Here is a 23,342-nt window from a genome sequence, read left to right on the forward strand (position 1 = left end):
CAGACCCCCAGCAGCCCCACCCTGGGCATCCCTGGCAGCGCTGTCCAAAGGCTCCTGGAGCTCTGGCAGCCTCGGGGCTGTGCCCATCCCTGGGGAGCCTGGGCAGTGCCAGCACCCTCTGGGGAAGAGCCTTTCCCTGAGATCCCACCCAAAGGCCCCTGGCACAGCTCCAGCCATTCTCTCTGGATCCTGTCCCTGTCACAGGGAGCAGAGATCAGAGCTGTGCCTCAGGAGGAGCTGCAGACCCCAGTGAGGTCTGGCCTCAGTCTCCTCTTGAGGCTGAACAAGCACAGTGCCCTCAGACACTTTTTCATGTGGCCCCTCCAGACCCCTCACCATCATTGTAGCTCTCCTTTGGACCTTTTCTAACAGCTTTATATTTTGGCTCAGTGAGTTCCTTATTGCTGGAAGCCTGGAGGAGTGAAGCTCTCTGAATGGGAAGGCTCCAGCTGCCGTGGGAGCTGTGGGGTTGCTGCAGCAGCAGTTCCTCCAGGCTTTTTGCAGTGCTCAGGATGGATGGTCACAATAAACCCTGTCTGTCCTCAACTTGGTGGTGCCTTCTCTGGCCTAAATTCGTCATCCCCAGGAACCTTTCTCCTCCATTACATTTTCCCCTGGAGAAACTCAAAATACTATTATCTCAGTAACTGCTACTGAAATAAGCTGTCGTTTCCAAAGGCTCTTCACACAAAGAGAGAGGGACTTTTTTCTGTAGGCAGTGTGTTATGTTGTCATGCCAATGTCACAAAGCTGCTGCTGGATGAGGCACATCCCCACCCAGCCCTTGTCCTTGTCCAGGCTGCTCCCTCCTGGCCCCTTGCACGTGGTGATTCCCAGCAGTGGCTGGAGCTCCAGGCTGAGATAGATGGTGATGGAAATAAAAGGAGCAACTTTTACAGGGCTTTTATTGCCAGCTGGGGAAGGACAATACTGCATAAATAAAATTCATTATAGTTATGGCAGCTCTGTGGTCCCTGGAAAATAAATAATACTTTGTACTTACGTAGGGCCTTTCATCCAGGAACTTCAGAGCTCTGTGTGAGCATTAACAAAGCCTCATCATGCCCATAGTAGGATAGTAAATACAGCAGCTCCCTTATCAGATGAACAGACCACGTCAGAGTCGGCACCTTCAGTGGAAAGAGGGCACTGGGAAGGCAGCAGCTGGGGTAACACACAGCTCTGCCACTGCCTTGTCTTGGAATCACAGAATCCTAGATTGCTTTGGCTTGGAAGGGAATTTAAGGTCATCTCATTCCAACCCCCCTGCCATGGGCAGGGACATCTTCTGATAGCCCAGGTGGCTCCAAGCCCCATCCAGCCTGGCCTGGGGCACTGCCAGGGATCCAGGGGCAGCCACAGCTGCTCTGGGCACCCTGGGCCAGGGCCTCAGTACCCTCACATTAAAGACTTTCTTCCTAATTACTAGTAAAAAATTTCTGCTTCTCGTCTCATCTAAATCTGCCCTCCTTCATCTTGGGCTTGGGCTCATGATTTACCATCCTTGTCACCTCAGTTGTTTCCTGCAAGGTGGGTCTCACCTGTCCCTGCTGCAGAGGCGGCACAGGCTGACTCATTCATGGTGGGCAGCCTCAGTGAGGCTTCTCATGTGGTTGTTCCCTTCCTACAGGGGTGAGGGCACAGCCCAGCAGACCTACCAGCTGTGGCTCCTACTGGCTTCCCCAGGTAGCCTCAAAATGATGCTGAGCATCTTCCCTTACAGAAATTTTTCCAGCTGGGCTTTGGTTTTTTCAGCAGCCCAGGGAAATTGGGTGGCGTAGTGTGTCATATGTGAAGTAGGTTAATTCCTTGTCCATTGTGTGTATGGGATTTCTACAGATGTGGTCCAGCCATTTGTCCTGTGTGGTTTCTTCTATACAGAAATTGCAGATAACCTCATTTCCTGCTCCTTGCCACAGCCCTGAGAGGTGCAGCACATCTGTGGATTTTCAGACCTGCTTTGTGGGGTCTGGGATGTTGTAGGGATGTTTGGGGGAACTGTTTCTTTTACCAGGCTCAAATGCTGAGTATCCAGCCCTGTCTCACTCTCACCTCTTCCCTGCTGGTGCCTCCTGGAGCTGATGGCTGCTTTTCCCTCTGTTTTATAGGGTTACCATCCGTTGCCTCATGAAGCTGAAATCGCACACACCAAAAAACTGTTCAGAAGGAGGAGAAACGACCGGAGGTAGGTGAAACCTCTTCAGTGTTTGGGGTCTTTTTTAAATATGTTCTTCGTTGCACATCTTCCTCAAACACCTCGTGGTGTCTTTGGACAGTGCTGCTGTTCAGCAGTGTTAATGCATAAACTCCAATTTCAGCACTAACATCCTGAAAATATTTTGGGATGTGTCGTGCATTGATCCAGGAGTGCCTTAAGCACCTTCTCTTCCCCTTGAATTTATTCCTGCAGAGCCAGATCCCCCCACTTCTACTCAAAGAGACAGCTGGCAATCTATTGTCTGTAAAAGCTCGAGTCCTTGGGATTTACTTCCTCTTTTTCTATTAAAAATGAAAATTTGCTGAGTTTCAGGGCTGCCTGGAAAGTGGGTATGGTTTGTTTCAGAGAGGGTCACAGCCAGCCTCAGGTGTCTGTGGGAGGGAGGGGACGTGCTGTGCAGGCAGCCAAATTCCTGTGGCATTGGTGATTTCAGTCCATTGAGTTAATTTAATCGAGTCAATTGGATATTTAATTGTGTAAAATGCATATTCAATTATATGAGGGAATCTAAAGTCCTTGATGGGAATTGTGACTATGGTTAAGTGTGAAAAGAAGTGAGGAATAAGCGAGTTAGTTGTACATGAAGCTTTATTTCTGCTGACTTGTTCTGCTCCAGCTGAGACAACTCACCCAGGGTAATAAAGCAATTCTAAAACCACGACTTTGAAAAATGATTGAACAGGAGAAAAAGTGTCCAGTGCTTTCCCCTGGAATGAGCTGTAGTCTGTGCCTGAGTTGTCACAGGGAGCGTTTTTGGTGAAGTCCTGCAGACACCTTGGAGTGTGTCCTCAAATCTCACCATCACTTCTTGTCTCATGAGCAGCTAGGATGTAGTTAACTCTGCATGGTTTGATTTTCCTAAACTTACTGAGACCAAAAAAAGAGCTAAAAGAGTTTTCTCAGGCAACCTATAAACGTTCTTCTGTGGGCAGAATGGTTTGTCAGCAGCTAACTCTGTTTCCTCTCCTTCTGGGGACTCCCTCCTTTTTAGCTGTACACAATTCAAAAAGCCAATCTAGTCTTGTTATTTGAGGTGGTGGGAAAAGGTTGTATTTCAGCTGGGTTGCAGCCCTGTGATCTCCAAAACATGGTAATGACCAAGTCTGCTGTGTTGCTGGACTGAGATCGGTGGGCTTAACTGGGGCACTGGGCTGGGCTCCTCTGAGGAACCACAGGGGAGTTTAGGGGGTTCTGTTCCCATCTCTGGCCTTCTTCTGCCATACAAACAGTGCTTGATGCTTTGTGAGAGGAGACCCTCAGGGCCAAGAGGTCTTCTGCCATGTCCATGAAGCTCCGTGTCCAAGGCTGTGATGAACCATGGAGCTGTGTGTTGGTTCTTCCCTCTCATCCAAAAATCTTGCCAGTTGGAAAGATGGGAGGGGACAGACAGATGCGCGTTTCTGTTCCTTTTTTCTGTCTGGTCCCTTCAGATAAACCATCAGCAGACAGAAGCATTCAGTCCTCCAGGGCATCCCTGCCTCCTGCACAGATGGCAAGGAGAGATAGCAAAAGAAAGTGCCTTGGGCTGGGGTTGGAAGATCACAGGGTGAGATACAGCCCTGGCCAACAGCACTGGGATAATGTCCTAGGGGAAGAGAAAAAAGCCTCAAAATCCAATTGATCCAGCATCATTCCTGAGGAGACATGGGGTCATTTCAGCCCTAAGCAGTCACAAATGAAATAAAATGGAAAGAGCAGAGGGTATGCACTTCTGCCCAAGTCCTCCACACTGCTATCAAATCTTAGCCAGAAAACCACATTCATTTCAATTTCAAACAGCTGAGAGGCCTGAGCACAGGGAGCTGGAGTGAAAAGGCAGTTTTTTAAGTAATTGTTTAAAAGGAAAAGGCATGGTTCCCATCCCCTTCCTTCACCTCTCCCTCCCCATGCCACTTGTTTTGCTGCTGGAGGTTTTCAGTATCCCCTTGTCTCTGTGGTGCATTTGGGACTAGGAGGGGAGGTTTAGTCCTTTTAGTGTCACTTGAGTTGCTCCAAGAGAGCACTTGCTCCTTAAAATTGATTTCTAGCAGTGAGTTAGCTCTCAGAATGTTTATTTTATGCAGAAAGCATGACAGAAGTAGGAGAAGAAAAGGGCAGGAATAGCAGGGGGAAAAGAGAATAGGAAAAAAGCAGATTTTATCAGAACACAGACTACAAAGCTGTTTACACTTTATTGCAGTGCTATTACCTTAATGTCCCAGGCATCACTCTGGGGCAGAAAAGCTCCATTCCAGAGCTGGTGGAGCCACACAGGTGATATAAAAATTCCTCAGGGTGAGGTTTTATTTTAGGCAAAACAGTCAGGAGTAGTGGAATTTTTGTTTAAAACCTCATCTGGATATGGAGAGAGTCAAAATTGCTGGAGTATGGATGGGACATCAGAGGCAGCGAGGCTTAGAGGAAGCCTAGCAGGGCCATGTGGTGATGCATGGGGTGGGAAGGGGCTGGGAAGCAGCTCTGGATGCCTGGACCCAAGGGAGGAAGGTCTGGTTTCCTAGAGAGGAATTGGCAGCAGCCAAAGATGGAAGTAGAGCTGGCATGCAGTGGATTTGCAAGAAGACAAGAGGTTGTCCTGCTAGGTTGGTTAGAAGCAGGTGTAGGCGCAGAGTCCTGGGCACACCTGGGTCTGGTTTTCATGGGGCAGCCTTTCCTCTTCTCCTGGAGCTGGTGGGCCCTGGAGCATCCTGGTGATGCCTGAATGGGGTGCAGGGGTTCTTCCTGCCCAGCACCTGCCTCATCCAAGGCTGACAAATCCCTGGTGGCCATGCTGAGCATCCTCCTGCAGGAGTCACCCTCACAAGTGGCCATCCAGCCTGGGTCAGCCCCCAGTGTGACCTCTGCTCCATGCACAGGCCTTGCCTGGCTGTAGGTGACCTTTGGGCTGGTTGGAGCTTTATATAGCACAGCTATTACAAAAAAAAAGCCAATAAAGCACATTGGTACCCAGAAATCTGTCCTTTTTATCCCAGCTGGTCTTGCAAATGGCATAATGGCATTGATTCCCTCCCAGAGCGTGTGTGGGCTACTCTGGCCTCCCTGGCAGTGACATTCAGATGGGGACAGTGTTGGGCTGGTGCAGCACCTTTTGTTTCACATGCAGAGCAACGCTGGTGTCCGGCCCTGCTATAAATAGCGCCTGTCCCTGCTTCCTTCCCGTCACCTTTCCTCGGGAAATGCTGTCCCTGTGGTGTGGAGGAGCACAGCTCACCTACCCTGAGGTCTCTGCCACACACCTTTGGCTCCCTTCAGAAGAAGCTACCCCAAGGGAGTGACCCACAGCTCTCTCCTTGAATATGTGCTGTGTTTTTATTTTCCCCAACCATTTTTTTTTTCCATTTTTGTGGGTGCCTTATCCTTCAGAGTGTTCAGGGCCAAGTTGGATGAGGCTCTGAGTAACCTGGCCTAGTAGAAGATGTCCCTGCTTCTGGATCTGAATGGTCTTCAAGGTCCCTTCCAAGCCAGATCATTTTGGGATCCTATGATTTTCCATGGATGCGTGCTTCATTTGTTGCATAAGAAAGGCATGAAGAGTGAATTAGAATTAGTAAAAAAACTGGGCACATTTTCCATCACAGCAATCAACATCAGAGCCTCATTTGCTGGATGATTTGGTTGCACACAGTGCTGTAAAAGCCTACAGGAGGTGCTGGAACCCTTCCTGCAAAGAGCTTGTGATCAGAGCTGTAGAGGTGTCTCTCCCCACCTCTCCTGGCAGGAATCCTGCAGGCAGTGTCCTCTCTGTTGGCTTTGAGCCAGGAGCTGTGACTGCCACCTCCTGATGAGGGTGGTGGAGGGCATCTCTGCTTGCTAGGGTCATGGAAGGAGAGCAGCGCAGGCAGATGTTTTCATACCATGTCCAAAGGCACCAAAGGCTGCTTAGTTTGACCTTCCAAAGGCAACCACCTCTAGGGAAGGACTGAGTTTTTCTGGGTGGTGGCACAACCTTTACTGCAAGAAGAAAGATACTGTGGAATGTGGGGCACAACAGAGCCCACATTTCTCAAGTCCTCTCCTCAAACCTCTCCCAACCCAGTGCCTCCTTGCTAACACAGCACAAGCTGTGTGGGATGTGATCTCCTTGGGCAGGTCGGCTCTGAGTTTGGCCCCTTGTTTTTCAAAAAGTTCCCAAACCCCCTATTTTTTAAGCATTACAAGCTGACTTTGTGTTGCCTGAGGTTCCTCCAATTCCCATGGCCTCCTGGTGTGATGTGTTTGGGATGTAGGGTCCAGCTGGCCAAATTCTTTGGCCTGGAAATGCATGGAAATACATGGACCCTGGCTTGTCTCAGCCTTGTAGGAATGGTAAAAAACATTGCATGTTCAGATAGGCTTTACAGGGAATATATGGAGTTGAAATACATGGAATTGCAATAGGACTAGTGGGGTTGTACCTGCTTCTTGGTCTTCTGGTTAACAGTACTGAAATGGTTTTGTGTCACTTGAGGAAGGGAACAGTTTTCCTAACAACCAGGAAAGGATTTTTGAGGGAGTCCTAAAAAGTTTGCACCATTGAAATCACATTGATCCAACATCTTGTTGGATTCAAAAGACAGATCAGGCTGAGTAGCTTAGCAAAAGCAAATCCTTGGGTGTGCAGAGATGCTGGTGGGTAACTCATGGCTCTTTTGGTTCTCCTTGTCTGGGGCCAAGAACAGGAATGGATGGCAGAGAGAAGAACAACCCTATGTCCTGGAGAGAATGGAGTAAAAGCCCAAGAGTTAATCAATACCCTCTTCTCAAAAGGGCCCTGAATTCCTTTTTTCAGTAGAAAAAGCGGGAATCTCTTGTGCTTCTTCTGTGGAGCTGATGTATCTTCAGGCTTTGAGTGACCCAAGCCACGAGGGGCTGCCCTGCCTGTCCCAGCCAGGATTGTTGGGGGTCACAGCCAGCCTCAGGTGAAGGACCATCACCTGCAGCTGTGACTGAGCTTTGTGTCATCTCCTCCTTCTCCTGTTGGATGAGATTTTAAGAGGGGTGTTTCTGCACCTGGGGAATCCATCCTACATAAAACCCCTGTGTGGGGAGCTGCAGCAGAAGGCTGTGCAGCTCCTCCTGGCTCATACATGGAGGGAAGGGTTGGGAGCAAGGAGGTTCAGGAGCTCTCCCCATGTCCTTTTAGCATGCCCCAAATACTTAAAGATTTCAAGAACAGAATTACAGAAATGTCCCCAAGTTTTCTCTAGCATTGTCTGACTTTATTTACTTCCTTGCATTAACTTGGCTTTGCACTTAAATGATCAGGAAAAAACAGTCTGGATTATTTTTTTCTGTGTGTATGCGTTTTCTGGACTTAATTAGATTCAGAGCTGAGGGAGGCAGAAATATCCTCCTTCCCTGGAGAGCCCCGGGTGGCTGTCAGGGACGGTTTCCTCTTCCTGAGGCAGGAGGGTTGTGTAAGCGCCGTGACCCTCCTGCTGCCGCCCACGCCGCGCACGGGTTATCTGGGGTGAGCACACCCAGTGGGCATCCCTGTCCCAGCTCCCCACCAGGGCCTGCGCTGCTGAGAAACCTCCTGGGGCTCCTCCCAGCCCAGCCAAGTGGGTCTTCAAGGAGGTGGTTCTGCCTAGGGACAGCCCAGAGGATGGTCATGGTGGGCTCAGGGCCAGGCAGGGAGCGTCCCATATCCGCTGGCGGCTCCACTGAGGAGCGTAGGCAAGCTGTGATATATTTCTTTTCCCATTATATTTAATTTTACAGATCCTCGGGGACACTCAGCCACCTACAGTGATTAGTTAGACTGATTAAGCTGCTTTTCCTCTTGTGACAAACTCCTTTTGTGAAGGGTTTTCAATAGCCACGCTGCTCGGGACATTGTTCCTGTACAATTTCCTTTCAAAACACCATAAAGGCACTCTGCCGCTTCACCCTGTCGTAAAACACCCAGGAATCAGCTTGGCCCAGATTGCTCCTCCGAGGGCAAGGTCTCCTCATTCAGGGGCACGATACAGGCTCGGGTGGGAGTTGCAGGACCATGTGGTGCCAGAGTGAGATGGAGCCATCAGCAAGGGGGATTTAAGATGAGATAAAATGGAAAGCAAAAGTTTTCTGCCTTTTTTTTTTCCCTTCTGTTTGTTGATGAGAGGATCCAGAGTCACCCAGGGAAGTGAAGGATAAATAAACTTGAGAGCTCAGAGAAGGAAATGCTGCTTCACACGTGTCAGCTGGTTCAGCCTTGCCTGGCAGAGGCTGGGGGCTGCAGATGCTGTCAAGGGTAAAAGATGCAGGGGTAGAAGGGCAGTTTCTGCTGAAGAAACACGCTGCTATGAGCAGCAAGTGGATAAAACTGGCCATTTAACCAAGACTGGAAGTCAGAGGAAGGTCAGATTGACACCAAGAGAGTAAGAGATGGAGGGAACTGGAGGGAGTTGCAGCAGCACAAAGTCATTTCTCCCTATGTTTGTAGTTACTCCCATGCCCTCTCATGAGGCTGTTGGGTGGGACCTGTTGTCATTTGGATCTGGTTAGCCCAGCAGCTGCCCTCTAGGTAAGGTGGTGATGGAGCAGGCAGAGATGGTATCAGGAGGGGTCACGCAGGAGCCCTTTTGACCTGCACAGCCATGCTGCCCAGATGTGGTGGCATCACCCTGCCCTCAGCCCTTCCCTCCAGGAGCTGAGGAAAAGGCTCTGCCAGGGGTCACAGCACAGAGACCCCACTCCTGGGGAGGAGGTTGTTGAGAACAGAGCCTGCACTGGGCTCACCGTTGAAGGAATAATCCTCAAATCATCAAAAAGCCACCTCCTGACACCCAGTGGACATGCAGCTGGGGTGACTCAGCCATGGGTGGAGCTGCTGGGCAGCGATGCAGCTTCTTGTCAGGAGGGAGCACTTGGAGGTGAGGTCTGGAGGTTCTTTGGCTCCATCAACACCTTTTGCTGCTTTTAACCATGGCTTAGTGAGCAGGACACAGCATGGTAAAGGGCAGTGGCTTTAAACTGCCAGAGGGCAGGATTGGATTAGGTATTGAGAAGGAATTCTTGACTGTGAGTGTGGGCAGGCCCTGGCCCAGGGTGCCCAGAGCAGCTGTGGCTGTCCCTGGATCCCTGGCAGTGCCCAGGGCCAGGCTGGATGGGGCTTGGAGCAGCCTGGGACAGTGGGAGCTGTCCCTGCACATGGCAGGGGGTGGAGCAAGATGAGCTTTAAGGTCCCTTCCAACTGAACCCATTCTAGGATTCTGTGATATTCCCGTGCAGTAATCTGAGCCCTGGTACCTACAGGGCACAGATGATTCAACAGCTCTGCAAAAGCCATCTGAAGTTCAGCCAAATTTATATCTAGCATCAGTCCTGGGTCAGCTTATCTAAGAGCAAGTCACCTGCCCCAACACCATCCCCAGAGCTGCACGTGTGGGGTCCTCCCATCATCCGAGTGGTCCATGTAAAACACCAGGAGCAGTGAGGTGGAGCAGTTGGTATTCAGCATCCACTGGGGAATTTGTTTTGCCTGTCACCCATGTCTCAAGCTGTGTCAGGCCGAGTAGAGGTTCTCTACATAGCTGTTCTCATTTCTGGTGTGTTGGCAGCACTGAGGCCTTAGGTTTTGGGGGCATCAGTGAAAATATGCCCAGCCATGCTTCACCCCGAGGGCAGGTGGTGTGGCCACCGTCCTGCTGCCAGAGCACACCACAGAAGGGGTGCTGTGCTCACAGCTCCTTTCCTGGTACTGGTGACAGCCAAAAGGATTCTGCATTTTATGTACGTGCAAGGACAAAGCACCCCTCTAAAAGACAGAGAGCTCTTCGGGCTCGACACCAGTGGCAAGAGAAAGATAAACCTCTGTGATTTTGGCAGGACGTGGTGCTCATGAGCAGGACATCAGGGGATGTGTGTCCATTGCTGTTTTCCGTATCTGATCTGTCCTCCTCGTGTTCCTAGCTAAAGACCCATGCAGAAGGGTTAAAAGATACCCATCTAAGCAAATTTTATCCTTTCCTTTCATTGTTCCTTTTTTTCTAATGCCAGGAGGCAGTGGCAGGAACAAGCTGGGTGCATTTCCCAGCTGCAGGGTTGCCACCTCTCTATTGAATGGCTTTGTCATTACATAAAAACTCTAAAACACAAGCCTTTTTTTCTTCACAGTCTTGGTGACTGAAGTGACCCCTGTCCTGCAGACTAAATTTAATCCAAATAGCCAAGCTGCCAATAGACTTTTTGGCATCAGGAGGCTTTTGCAGGTTGTTTTTATCCAAGTCTGCCGCTGCTTGAAAGATTTTATGTACCACCAGCAAAGCATGTTACTGTTATGAAACCTTGATAGAAATGTATGGCCTGCTGGATAGGCTCAGGGTCTTATGATGTTGCTTCACCAAAAGCAAAATAATTGCTCCAGCAAAAGAAATCCAGAACTTTAGTGTTTGGCTGTGGTGGAAGCTATGGTGGAGGTGGTTTTTATGAAAATTCAGTATTTTCTAGGTACCTTTTTACTGTGTGGTATCAGGGGCTAGTCTGGAGGTCAATGAGTTGTTGTCACTGATGGCTCTTCTCAAGTGTGAAGGTTTGGAACAGCTTGGTCGGGTGGAAGGTGTCCCTGCCCATGGCAGGGGTGGAAAAATGTGGTCTTGAAAAGCCCTTTCCAGCCCACTTCCAAACCACTGTGTGATTCTGTAATTTTTGTGAGCATTTTGGAGTGAACAGGAGCTCATGGTGGCTCTACCACTGTGGAGAAGGTTAGGAGAGCATCCACTCTTGAATCCAAGGCTTTGCAGGGAACATGGGAGACCTCATTCAGACCTCCTCACCTTTATCAGAGACTGCTGGGCTTCTCCTCCATGATCACAGTGCTGTTTCAGGTGCCCTAGCTTGTCTCAAACTCCATGCAAGGAGCTGTCAGACTCCAGACCTTATGATACCAGCACCAAAGGGGCTGGAAGCCAAACAAGATGCTGTGAGGCATCTCCAGTGTCACTGCCCGCTGATCCCACTTTGTGTGTCCATAATTACACTGACCAGATATGAACTGGAGGCCCAGCTTCCTATTATGCTCAGAGGGGATGTGTTCAATGAACTTTGGAGGATGCTTCTCCCCCACATAAGAAAAGTTAGCCTGTTCATCTTATAGAGAACATATTTCCTTGCTTTATTTTGCCTTCCTATGTTGACCAGAACCAAGGAAGTCAAAAAAACAAAGAGATGTGGGAGGAGTTGAGCCAAAACACCTCACTCTGGAGGGAGTGCTGGGACAAGGATTTTTTCTGGGCTTTCTTCAGCAAGAACAGACACTTGAGGCTGGGCATCCCAGTCTCAGCTGGGAATGAGACTTTCATTAGAAGGGCATGTAGGGGTAGGACAAAGAGGAATGAGTTCACACTGGCAGAGGGCAGGGTTGGATGGGCTATTGGGATGGAATTGTTCCCATTGAGGGTGGTGAGACCCTGGCAAAGGCTGCCAGAGCAGCTGTGTCTGCCCCTGGATCCCTGGAAATGTCCATGGCCAGGTTGGATGGGGCTGGGAGCACGCTGGGGTAGTGGAAAGTGTCCCTGCCCATGGCAAGGGGTGGAATGGGTTGATCTGTAAGGTCCCTTCCAACCCAAGCCCTAAGTTATATGGTGAAGTAAATAACTGCACCCTTCTTCTTTTTCTTACCTCTTTGTGACCAAATATAACTCAACACATCAGTCAAAAATCATACAGTGAATTAAAAAGAGGCAGGTAAGATAGGAAAGGTATAACACTGTCACTTCTGAGGTTTACCAGCCAAACTGGCTTGGTGCTGCTGATGAGCAGGATTCCACAGCAGTCACTGGTCTCTCAGCACCCTGTGAGGTGTGGAGTAGCCTTTTCTTGCCCTTGTTTTGCTCATAAACAGGTGTCAGCAGAGCTGTTGTCATCGCAGGTGGAAAGGTTTAGCCCTGAGCCCCTTAAAGGCTACAGCCCCTAGCTCACTGTCACATCAATTGTCAATTTGCACCTTCTTCCAGAAGAGATAGCATCTTCTTTCTTCTGGCAGAGAGCTGGTGAGTGGATGTCCAGGTGATTCTTCTGGTGTGTCCTAAGGTCTGAGGAGACCCCTGGAGTGGCTGTCAGGGCTGGGGGGCATATTTCAGGCAAAACATGAGCTGACCCAAACCTTTGGAGTTGAGTGGGATTTTGGGAAATAGGTTGATGAGCTGTACCTCAGCTGTGTTGTGAAGGTTTATGTGTTCCCTTAGATTTGGTCCTAAGTTTAAAGATGAAATAAATGTATGTTCTGAGGTGTGTTATGGACACATGAAGTCATGGGAGGATTGGGATGAAATAAATGTATGTTCTGAGGTGTGTTATGGACACATGAAGTCATGGGAGGATTGGTAACTGGCTCTAGGGCAGTGTGATTTATAGTTCTATTTAAAGGACTTACTTTAAAGCGATTTTTCTATCTTGTGTTTGAAGGACATTACTAATTCATTTTATGTGAAAATCTGCTCCTCTGCATTCATTTTTACCTAATTCTGTGTTCTCAGGCATCATCTTCTTTTCTGCTGTTTCCTTTCTTATTAAAAATTGCTTTCCCTCTGGTTTCCCTTCCGTAATCCTGCACTGAGAATTTAAAGATACACATAACCAAGCTGTCCCAGCATTTTGTCTCACAAAATTTTTTTTCCCAATGGAACTTAACCAAAATAAGTCTCCACACTTCTTCCCACAAGCATCCCATTGGCAAGTCAAGAGGTTGGGATGCATCCTCTTCAGGCCAGGTAGTTCTGGTACTGGAAGGATAAAGAGTATCCCAGCCATCACTCAGGAGTGTGACATGCAAGGTGTTTGTTTGAAAACTCCTTACGATCAGCTGACAGCCCCTACTCATGCAGCTTTCAGGCTGTCTTGAAGGGGTTGCACTATTTCCAGAGCCAGCCCATTAATGGCCAGCGCTAAGGCTCTTCTCACAAAATAAAAATAGTCCCAGGAGCAGCTCTCACCCCAGGTTTGAAGATTTCAAGTTATACTGGGTGAAGGTGAATGTGTTTTACGGCTGGCATGACTGTGTTGGTTTTAAGGCTGCGAAATTTTGGAAGAGACTTAGAAACCCATTCCCAGAGGTCAACAGGACAAAGCTCTCCTGCTGAGCAAGTGAATAGAAATGAGTTCATAATTACAGAGTATAGTAGCTTTTTCACCGTTTTAATTGAGGTTTTTCAGAAAGGAAGAGAACTTAAAACAATACAGAAATGTCTTTTGTTCTTTCAGGGCCATTTGCTGAGGGCTTTGCAGTGAGAGGAGAGGATGTTTATTAAGAACAACAATATCAAGACGTTATTTTAGGGCCAAAGGGCCATTTCTAGCTGGAACAAAATTAAATGCTTGAGATTAACTGAAAATTAGCACTGAGCTAAATGATTTGCAGCGCATTGCTGAACTTCTGTTGGAACAGAAGAAAGAGAGAAGAAGAGAAGGAATTGAAGAAGTTGAAACACTCCTTTCCTTCTCAGTGGGATTTCCAAATAAAATTAATTAGGTTGAACAGCGCGTGGGTCTGAACCCTTGAAGCAGCATCTGGAAGTCAGGGGTTTATCCTCCTCCTTATGCTCCTGTCTTCTCCATGCCCTCCTGGGAGCTGATGAGGCTTACTGGAGGGGACTTGGGGGTGCAGAGGGAGCACCCCAACCCCAACAGGGCTGTCACAGCCATCCCTGCTGAGCAGGCTCTGGGGGAGTGGAGCCAGCGTAGTGGTACCTGTGAAAAGCTGACTCTTCTCCAAGAGAAGCAAATGCAGGAGTGATTTCTTTTTTTTTTTTATTTTCAAGCACAAAAGTGAGTCTGGTGGGATATTGTCTGCAATGGAAAATAGGAATACTAGTATTTAGATAGACCATAGTGTTCAGAATGTAATGATGCAAGAAACTCTTCTAAGCAGCTGAAAGCACCTAAGCAGAGATGTTAAAATAAGAGTTGCAGTTCTGTCTAATACTTAGAAAACTTGAACCAATGATGAAGGACAGGTCATGTTTTCAGGAACAAGTGCAATAAAGGGTGCATCTCCATAAGGAATCACAGAATAGTTTGGGTGGGAAGGAGCCTTGAAAATCACCTTGTTCCAACCCCATGCCATGGGCAGGGACACCTTCCACTGTCCCAGGCTGCTCCAAGCCCCATCCAGCCTGGCCTGGGGCACTGCCAGGGATCCAGGGGCAGCCACAGCTGCTCTGGGCACCCTGGGCCAGGGCCTGCCCACCTTCACAGTCAATCATTTCTTCCTAGTACCTAAATTAAATATCTTCTCCTTTGATTTAAAACTATTCCCCCTTGTCGTAATCACAGACTATGTCAAAATAGAGGAGTCCCGTAAGGATCATCAAGTCCAAGTCCCGGCTTCTCACAGAGCCACCTAAAACTAAACCATATGACTAAGAAAGCTGTGCCAGCTGAAGCTGAGCCTCCTCAAGAGCAAGACGAAGAGCTCCTTGTTGCAGTGCTGGTCCTTTAAGATAAGTCTCCTCAAGGAAACAGGTGTTCATAGCCATGGCAATCCCAGCTGTGGGTGCTTGCCCTGCCTGCCCGAGCAGAGCTGGCGGCGGCAGCGCCACGGCCGAGGGGTTGGCAGAAGGCAGGTTAGAGACAGATCATCATTTTGGTTTGATTTTCTGCAGTGTCCCTGGGAGTTATTGCACTAAATTAGTTCTCAGGGCTGCAGGTCCTGGCAGGGCTCAGCTGGCCTGATGAATTACAGCGTGCGAGCGGGGAGGGCGTTTTGTCCGCATGTGCCGCTGGCTGTGCCTTCCAGCTGGGACATCACTCCCCTTATCTTGTGCTTGCCGTGCCATCCTGCATCAGCAGAGTTCTTAACTTGCACTTAGATGTGCTGTTGGTGTGCTGGAGCTGGACAGAAGGGCCATAAGAGCAAGAGGAGAGAGAGGTGTGATGGGTGACACAAGGTCGCCTGGCTTGGTGACCAGCAGGGCACACCAGGAAGAGGGTGAGAGGAGCAAGCAATGCTGCTTCCCAGCAGTGCTCTCCCTTCTTAGTGGTTGGACTTGATGATCTTAAGGTTTCTTTCCCTTGTAAGTATTGAATGGCTGCAATAAAGTGTCTACAGAGCCTTGCCCAGGCTGAGCCCCCTACTTTCTAAGCCTTTCCTCACAGAAGAGATGCTCCAGAACACTCTGAGCAATTTTTGATTCTCCTCCTGGGACACCTTGGTCATCTTCACAGAATCCTAGAATAGCTTGGTTTGCAGGGAACTTTAAAGATCATCCTGTTCCACTCCCCTGCCATGGGCAGGGATGCTTTCCACTATCCCAGGGTGCTCCAAGCCCCATCCAACCTGGCCTTGGACACTTCCAGGAATCCAGGGACAGCCACAGCTGCTCTGGGAAACCTGTGCCATGGCCTCCCAACTCTCACAGGAAGAATTTCTTCCTACCATCTGATCTAAATCTCCCCTTTTTAAGTTTGAAACCATCCCCCCTTGTCCTATCCCTATCTGCCTGTGTAAAAAGTAAAAGTGTAAAGCACTGTTTAAGTACTGAAAGGCAGCAGTGAGGTCTCCCTGGAGCCTCTTTTCTCCAGGTGAACATCTCCAGTTTCCTCAACCTGTCTCCACTCCTCAGAGCATCTTGGTGGCCTCTTCTGGACTCAGTCCTGTAAAATCCAGCAGGTCCATGTCTTTGGTATTGCTTGTATTGCTGTTGCTTTGGTAGCTGGTGGTGTGATTTATTTATTTTTACCCAACATGTGAGGAAAGCCTTCGTTGTGTGGGCCGGCATTGTGGTGTAGGATGGGTCACAGAGAAAGAATGCAAGAGCCATCCCCAGGGCAGACAGCCAGACAGATGGACAGTGAAACACCTCATCAGTGTTTCACCAACCTCAGGGTGCCTTTTGGCAGAGGACTGCTCTCAGCATCTCCCCTTTGGCTGTGAGGAAACCGAGGTGGAAAGGTGGAAGGAGTCTGTAGCTGGACCTTCCCCCACCACAGACCTTGCAGTGAGCCTTTGGCCACCAGATCCTGCTGTGAGTGAGCCCTGCCACCCGTGAGCCGGCCCTGCAGGGCTTCTCTCAGTGTCACACAGTGCAAAACACGGCTGGCTACGTGCTGCTATTTGAGCCAGCCAGAATTGAGGGAAGGAAATAGAGCGGCAGGTTCCTCTGCACTAGGAAACCGATCTGTTCTTGAAATGGCTTTCTCTTTGGTGGAATGTTTCCGGCAGGCTCCTCGGCACTGGAAATGGATTTATCCATCTACACCTTGTTTTCCAGCGTGAGCTCGTGGAGGTGTTGTCATCAGTTGGTTGCTGGAGTGAATAGAGGTGAAATAACTTGTTTCTTTCCATCCCCAAGTATAAATGTGCCACCGTCTTGGAGTGAGCACCCAGGGCTTCGTGCTGCCGGATTGCTCCCCAAGGTATCTGGCAACTGAGCTCAGAGATGAGGGCCAGCACAGGTTGGTACTTTCAGTGGGTATAAATGAAAGGATTTATGGCACCCACTGTCTCACATGGAGCCATTCAATGAAACCTGGCCCATTTGAAGAAGCCCAGCAGCACTTCATGGTGGCATGGTTTGAGTGGTGACTTCAGTTTTTGGCCATGGCAAGGAGCCACCCTCTCAGCAAAAGAGCATCTTCCACCCACTCCTTCTCCCTGCAAGGCCTAGCTGGGGACATTGGCCCCAGGGACCTGGGAGGGAGCAACAAGCTGAAGCTCTGCAGGGCCCCCTGGCATGGTTAGTGTGTGAAGAAGTTGCCAGCTTAAGTTGTTTGGGCTCTTGTTGCAGAAACAATATTTCTGTCTGACCCCAGTTAGCAACTGATGTTTGCAAAATAAAGAAGTCAAGGCACTGGAAATACTTTCCATTCCGGCTCTTGTCTCAGCCCAAAATATTAGTATTAAAAATATTGCATCTATTATATGCAGCTAATATCTCTGCTGGCACATAAATCACCCAGGGATTTTTCATCTCCATATTAAAAAAAAAAAAAAGTAACTGTGCTCTATTTTTGGTTATTTGTTAACTGTTTTGTTTCCATTTATTCCTACCACAGCCACAGCAGTCTGTCTCCAAGGGACCATCTGTGGGAAAGAGAGTCCTTAGATTGATTCAGAAGGTGTCGGGGTCATTGACAGGCATGAAGGCGCTGGGTCTCTGCTCTTTCTCTGATAATGTCTTTATTTAGTGTGACAGCCTCCAGGGCACGAGTGGACAACAGGCCTCTTTCTTTCCTTTAAACTAACATTGCTCCAGCCATTCCCAGCATTGTGCAGATGCTATGGATCTTCCTGATTTCCTGGTTAAAGCTGGGGGTGCAGGTCCCCAGGCAGCAAGGGCCAGCAGCTACGTGACAGCAGAGCTGCAGAAGGTGGCCCAGATCTGTGCCTGCCCCCAGGCAGTGTGCTCCCGTCCAAACTGACAAGTGAAAACTCATCCAAGAGAAATTAAGCTTTGGGAGTGAATCAGACCCTGGCACAGCTTAGCAATTCTGTGGGAGTGTTAGGGGTAGCATGAGAGAGGACGCAGGAGTGGGGTCAGGAGCAGAGAGCTCTCTTGGTGAAGGTGACCCTGCTCATTGCAGAGGGGGTTGGCTAAATGACCTGTAAAAGGCCCCTTCCATCTCAAACCATCTAAAATTCTATTAACTCCTCTTTTGACAGTGGGACAGACTTAAGCAAACATTCAGGAAACAGCTTAGGATTGTCACTGGGTTGCAATAAATCAATTTCTGGATCAATCCTGGCTCCCAGATCTCTACATTAAATGCTATAGGCTGCTGCATCTTGTTTAAAGAATTTATTTTTATGTGTTTGATAAAGGATTCTGGCACACCTAAGTCTGAAGCATCTCTGCAGCTTGGGTTGATGTTTTACTGGATCCCTGTGGCGGAAGTAATTGCTTGCCATTGACTTTGGGTCATCTCATATGTCTGGACAGCTGTCAGGAGATCCTGTCAAATCTTGCCTTAGCTCCTACAGGAAAGACATTTATTTCTTCACTAGAAAGCACTGGTATAAATAGGATATGGAAAAAAAAAAAACCCTAGGATGTCTCCTTGCTGCAGGTCAAAGAGGCACAGGGGTCTAAAGGAAGACAGCTGAACACAAAGGCAGCAGATGGGGGCTCATGGTACTATTTAGGATGTGTCTTGGGGGACAGACCACAGAGGATGGTGGTGGGCTGTGTCTGTGCATCTTGGCGCGGGTTTAAAGTTTATATCTCTTGGAGGATTATCAGATCTCGGGTTAACTGATCAGCCTGGGTGTATTTTTAAAGGAGGCAGCCTGGAGTCTGAAGTATAAGCTCTTTTATTGCAAAGTAGTAAAAGATGATTCCATATTCATTCAAGCCACATTCTTACCAGTAGTCCAGAATCCGTTTGTGTTTGGGAAACATTGTGTACTGTGGTCGTGTCTTAATTTAAACTGTTTTGTCTAAACTGGACGCAGTTCCTTGTCACTGTGTTTTCCGATGGCTTTTATGTAATTTTTGCAATCTTGTTTACGCTGAGAATTCAACAATGTAATTCCAAGTAATGTAGTTTTTGAAGAGAGTAATTTCCAAGCCATTTCTACATGAAATCACAGCAGTGATTTCTACACCAGCCACAGCAGTCAGCCTTGAAGTCCAGGAGGTGCCTTCCTAACTGGTTGCCTGCTCTACGCAGCAAGGGCCTCTGTCTTGACATCCCTCATGATTTGTGGGAGATCCAGCAAAGCATTAAAAGAGCTGTTTCAGAGCTATCTCACATGCCATCTGCACTTGGGATATCTTTCCCAAGCTGCTGTTGCAAAACAGTTCCTTAAATTCCTCCTGAAGATTCATTTCCATGAAGCTTGGAGAAAAATAGCTGACTCAGGCAGCCCGTGCAGCCAAGCATTGCAGTGTGAGGGCTGTCCCTGGGCTTCAGCAGCAGTGAGGTTTGCTTTTCAGTGCTTGTGAGGCCATCCCAGGGGGTGTTGTGCCATGTCCCCTCAGCCCAGCAGTGCTCTCTGTTCCTGCAGCACAGTCTGCAGGCTGGGGGCCTGTGAATGGGGTGGGATGAGTCGGTCATTCATCCATATGCTTGTGAGCAGGAATTTTGGATGTAAAGACACAGAATCACAATAATGCAATAGTTCAGGTTCAAAGGGACCTTTTAAAGCTCATCCAGTCCCATCCCCTGCCGTGGTTAGGGACATCTTCCACTAGACCAAAGTTGCTCAGAGCCCTGTCCAACCTGGCCTCGAGTGTTTCTGGGGGTAGGGCATCCACCAACTCTCTGAGCAGCCTGTGCTGGTGTTTTACAACCATCATTGTGAAAATCAGTGTGCTATCATGTTGCTTTATAGTGAGTCTAGTTATGCTCTAGTGGACCAAATGAAATCATCTCCAGCAGATGTGGTGTCCAGGCCCAAAGGAAGGGTTGTCAGCTGTGATTGTACCTCAGGACCGAGGTGGTGACAAAGAGCATGGTGCCCATGTAGGCGACTCACATGAGGGTTTCATAATGCTGTTCCCAGCAGCCAGAGACTCTGAGCCTCATCACAAACATCTCTCCCCTCACAGCATTGTTTTGGTTGGCTGTGCTTGTCTTCTGGCATTCGCTGTATGTTTGTAAAGATGCATACGTGTAAGACTCAAACTATGCACTTCGTCTCAGCTGTTCAAAGATGGTTTTAAATCTTGATCACCACCATTTTGACAGGTGGACTTTCTGCACTTCCAATATGCCGTGTCTGTCCAGATGATGTGGGCTCAGTCTAGCAGTTGGGGTGGTCTCTACCCCTGGTGACAGAAAGGCATGAAAGAAGTGTGAATAATTTCATTTTTGTTTTCAGGAGTGAACATGACATCTTGTTCCCTTCTCATCTGAGAAAAATGCAAACAAAAATGAAACTGGAGCCAAGTGAAACCAGTTTGAGAGAGAAAGCCAGAGGGAAAACACAACACAAATCCTGTGTTCTTCATCCTTGGAGCTGGTGGTTATTGCTTTCTGTGGGGTTTAGAGGTTTTTGATTAAATTGTGTGGAGCCATCAAGCTTATTCAAGTGTTTCCCATTCTCAGCCCTAGCAAGGATAGGAAATGGCTGGGGTTGGGCTGTGATGCTCCCTGCATCAAAGCAGTGCTGAATTACCATTATCCATGCATGTGAAACATCAGAGTGCTTTTCATGGAGGTAGTCTTGCTGAAGAGTACTTCTGGGGAAAGTCAGGCCTCTACAATAGAAATTCAGACCTTTTTCCTCATTATATATCAGTAACAATATTCCCCATACCTCTTGGTACCTACCTCTTGGTAGTTTAAGGTGCAATAAAATTCCATCCCATCCTGACTGGGATCCTTCTGTCCCTCCAGAATGGACCACAACATCTCTTAAAGGCTCAAAGCCAGTGATGATGGATGTTTCTGACCACAGCAGTACTGCCATGCCCAAATCTCTCCAGCAGTGCCTGCTTTGGGATACCAGGGATACCTGCTTTGGGATACAATTGTTTGTGGTCTGGCTGGAATATGCTTAGTTCAGAAAGACTAGGCCTGGAGACATGAGTTTGTTCAGGGATGTTTCAGAGGATTTTGCTTTTTCCTGCCCGTTCCCTCTTCAGGCTGAGTTTCCTGGGCAGCTGGCTAGTTCAGCCAGAAATAACCCACATACTAAATTGAGAAATTTACTCTTTTGGTGATGACTCTATGAGGGGCTCTTCTTAATTTCCCTGCCTTAATGGAAAATTGTGTTGAGATTTTCAGAAAGAAGGTGGGAGAGGTGGCCTGACATCCCACAGTGATTCCCACCAGTCCTCCACTTGCAGGAGAAGCTGCTGAGTTCCTTGGGGATGCTCTGCTCCCCCAGCCTTGAGGGGTGTCATGGATAAGGGGGATCTGGAGTAGTTTTGGGAATGGAAGGTCCCACAGGGTCCATTCCTGCAGTAGATCCTGGAAGTGTTCCAGGCCAGGCTGGATGGGGCTTGGAGCACCCTGATGTAGTGTGAGGTGTCCCTTCCATGGCTGGGAGGTGGAACTGAATGATATTTAAGGTCCCTTCCAAATCAAACCATTCAATGATTCTGTGATCTTAATCCATCCTTTCCAACAATGGTTGTTAATTAGTTGCAGGCATTTTAATAACAAAGCTGATCAGGAGATACTTCCAAGACTTAGCATTATATTCCTGATCCTCACACAGAGATGAGACCCTGCCCAAGCAGACATAAGGGTGCAGAGAAACTTACTGTCTGTCAAATGCAGTGAGGAATGTGTTCATTCAAACACCAGAAGGATGCAAGGAGTGGAGAAAGTTACCTGAGTGTCTGCAAGTCCATTTTAGCTGTTGATTACTGGCCCTGGCTGTGCCCACCAGGTATTCTGCTCTGCACAAAAGCAGGACTAAATCAGAGTTTCTTCTCTGCAAGGAGCTTAAGGTGTCCTGGAGGGTTTGTGCCATGGGGAAGTTGACTGAGATTGCAGGCAGGTATCCAGGCAGGTTCTCCAAAGTAGGAACCAGCATTTGGACCTGGTCCCTCAGTGCCAGGATGGGATTTCAGTCTGTTTGGCCATACAAGGTCCTCTGTGTCATGGGGGTAAGTGTCTTAAGTGCCACTGGAAGTGTATAGAATCTCAGAATTGTTTAGGTGGGAAAACACCTATTTCACCATTGAGTCCATCCATTCCCCCAGCACTGTCCAGCCCACCCACCACTGACACCCATGTCCCCAGGTGCCACATCCACACAGCTTTTAAACTCTCTAGGGATGGGGACTCCACCACTGCCCTGGGCAGCTGTTCCAGGGTGTGACATCCTTTTCGATTGAGGAATTTTCCCAATATCCAATCTAAACCTCACCTGGCACAGCTTGAGGCCATTTCCTCTTGTCCCATCCCTTGTTCCCTAAGAAAAGAGCCCAATGCCCACCTGGCTGCATCCTCCTGTCAGAGCCAGAAGGTCCCTCCTGAGCCACCTGAGCTCCCTCAGCTGCCCCTCACGGGAACAATGCTCTGATGTGCCTGCTCACCTCTCAGTGTTTGTAGGAATTGCTCACCCAGATCTCTGTGCAGCCACCAGGAGAATGCAGCCCCACAGAGTCCCCCAGCTCCCCACGTGCCAGACAAAAGGTGGGGGCTCTCAAAAAACTCATCTCACTCGTGGGGATGTGGGCAAAGCTGACAGGACAGAGCAACTGTGTTTTAGCCCACAGCTGTCCACGTGTCTAGAGTTATTTTCCCCAGACTTGTGCCTTCCTGCTCCTTTCCTTGGGAGCAAACGATGTAGTAAAAACTTAGAGGAATCATGTATTTCTGAGCACGTAGGCTGGTAATCACCGAGACAGCTGAAGCCTTACATTTGTTTGCGTAGGCTTCTCCGACAGAACAGACATTTGTCAGATCTAAATTCTGTTGAAAGGTATCTCATTTAGTTAATTAAATAAAAAAATGGGTGGAGAAACAATAGCAGAAGCAATACCATCCTATTTCCAGCTTGGCAGCCCTGACTGTCTCCCCTTGGTTTTTAGTACTTTTGCAATTTCTTTGTGACTCTCAATGTCTCTTTAGTTTCCATTTTGTCTGATGGCCAAATCCCACTGAAGTCAGGGGGAGTTTTGAACTGAATTGGAATTTGGCCTTTGAAGTGAAAATAGTAATTTAATGTTAAATTGAGTCAAGAGATAAGAAGCCATTGTACTGCCCAGATGCTTTTGCTTGTTGCTGAATTATGGTTCCCTGCAAGGCACTGCATCCTTATGGCTCAGGATGAGCAGAGGGGGACAGAGGGATGATTTCCCAGTGACTGCAGCGTTTTTCTGGGGTAAATTCTTGCAGTGCTTGGAGGTGTTGCTGTGTAATTCAAGCTTCAGCTTCCTGCCTTCAGCATCTCAGACATAAAAGCCTGGGTTGGGTGCTTCCCTGAGGCACCATCTTAGGACATCACCTTAAGCTGCCATCTGAGCACCTACAGTGCTGTCCTTGAACAAGCACGAGGTTGTTTCCAATAACCCACAGTGGGAGTGTGGCTGGACACCAGGTCCCCATTTTGTCCTTTCCTGGGGCTCTCTGTGTCCCCAGGTGACACATCTTGGTGACACCTGAGAGCGAACATGGGTCTTCCCAACCTCACAGGCTTTGAGATGCTGTGCAGTCAAGTTTTAAGATGTGAGCCCTATTCTCCCTGCTTTGGCTCTTCTTTCCTGCAGATCCTATTTCTTCTTGGCTTTTCTTCTTCGCTGGGGTGTTGGGAAGATAAAAGCACACA

The 23,342-nt window shown here is 48.5% G+C and overlaps 1 protein-coding gene across 2 annotated transcripts in view; it reads left to right on the top strand.

The window, feature by feature from the left end:
* Positions 1 to 23,342, top strand: part of CTIF (cap binding complex dependent translation initiation factor) — a 146,087-nt gene that overhangs the window by 75,357 nt on the left and 47,388 nt on the right. For both annotated transcript variants that reach the window (XM_054283461.1, XM_054283462.1), the window contains exon 7: positions 2,109 to 2,185. In XM_054283461.1, coding sequence (XP_054139436.1) covers positions 2,109 to 2,185 — 77 coding nt within the window. The remainder of the gene's footprint in view (positions 1 to 2,108; positions 2,186 to 23,342) is intronic.

Source organism: Melozone crissalis, unplaced genomic scaffold, assembly GCF_028551555.1.
Source record: "Melozone crissalis strain CALT ecotype California unplaced genomic scaffold, PUWL_Pcris_2 ptg000036l_1, whole genome shotgun sequence".
NCBI lineage: Eukaryota > Metazoa > Chordata > Aves > Passeriformes > Passerellidae > Melozone > Melozone crissalis.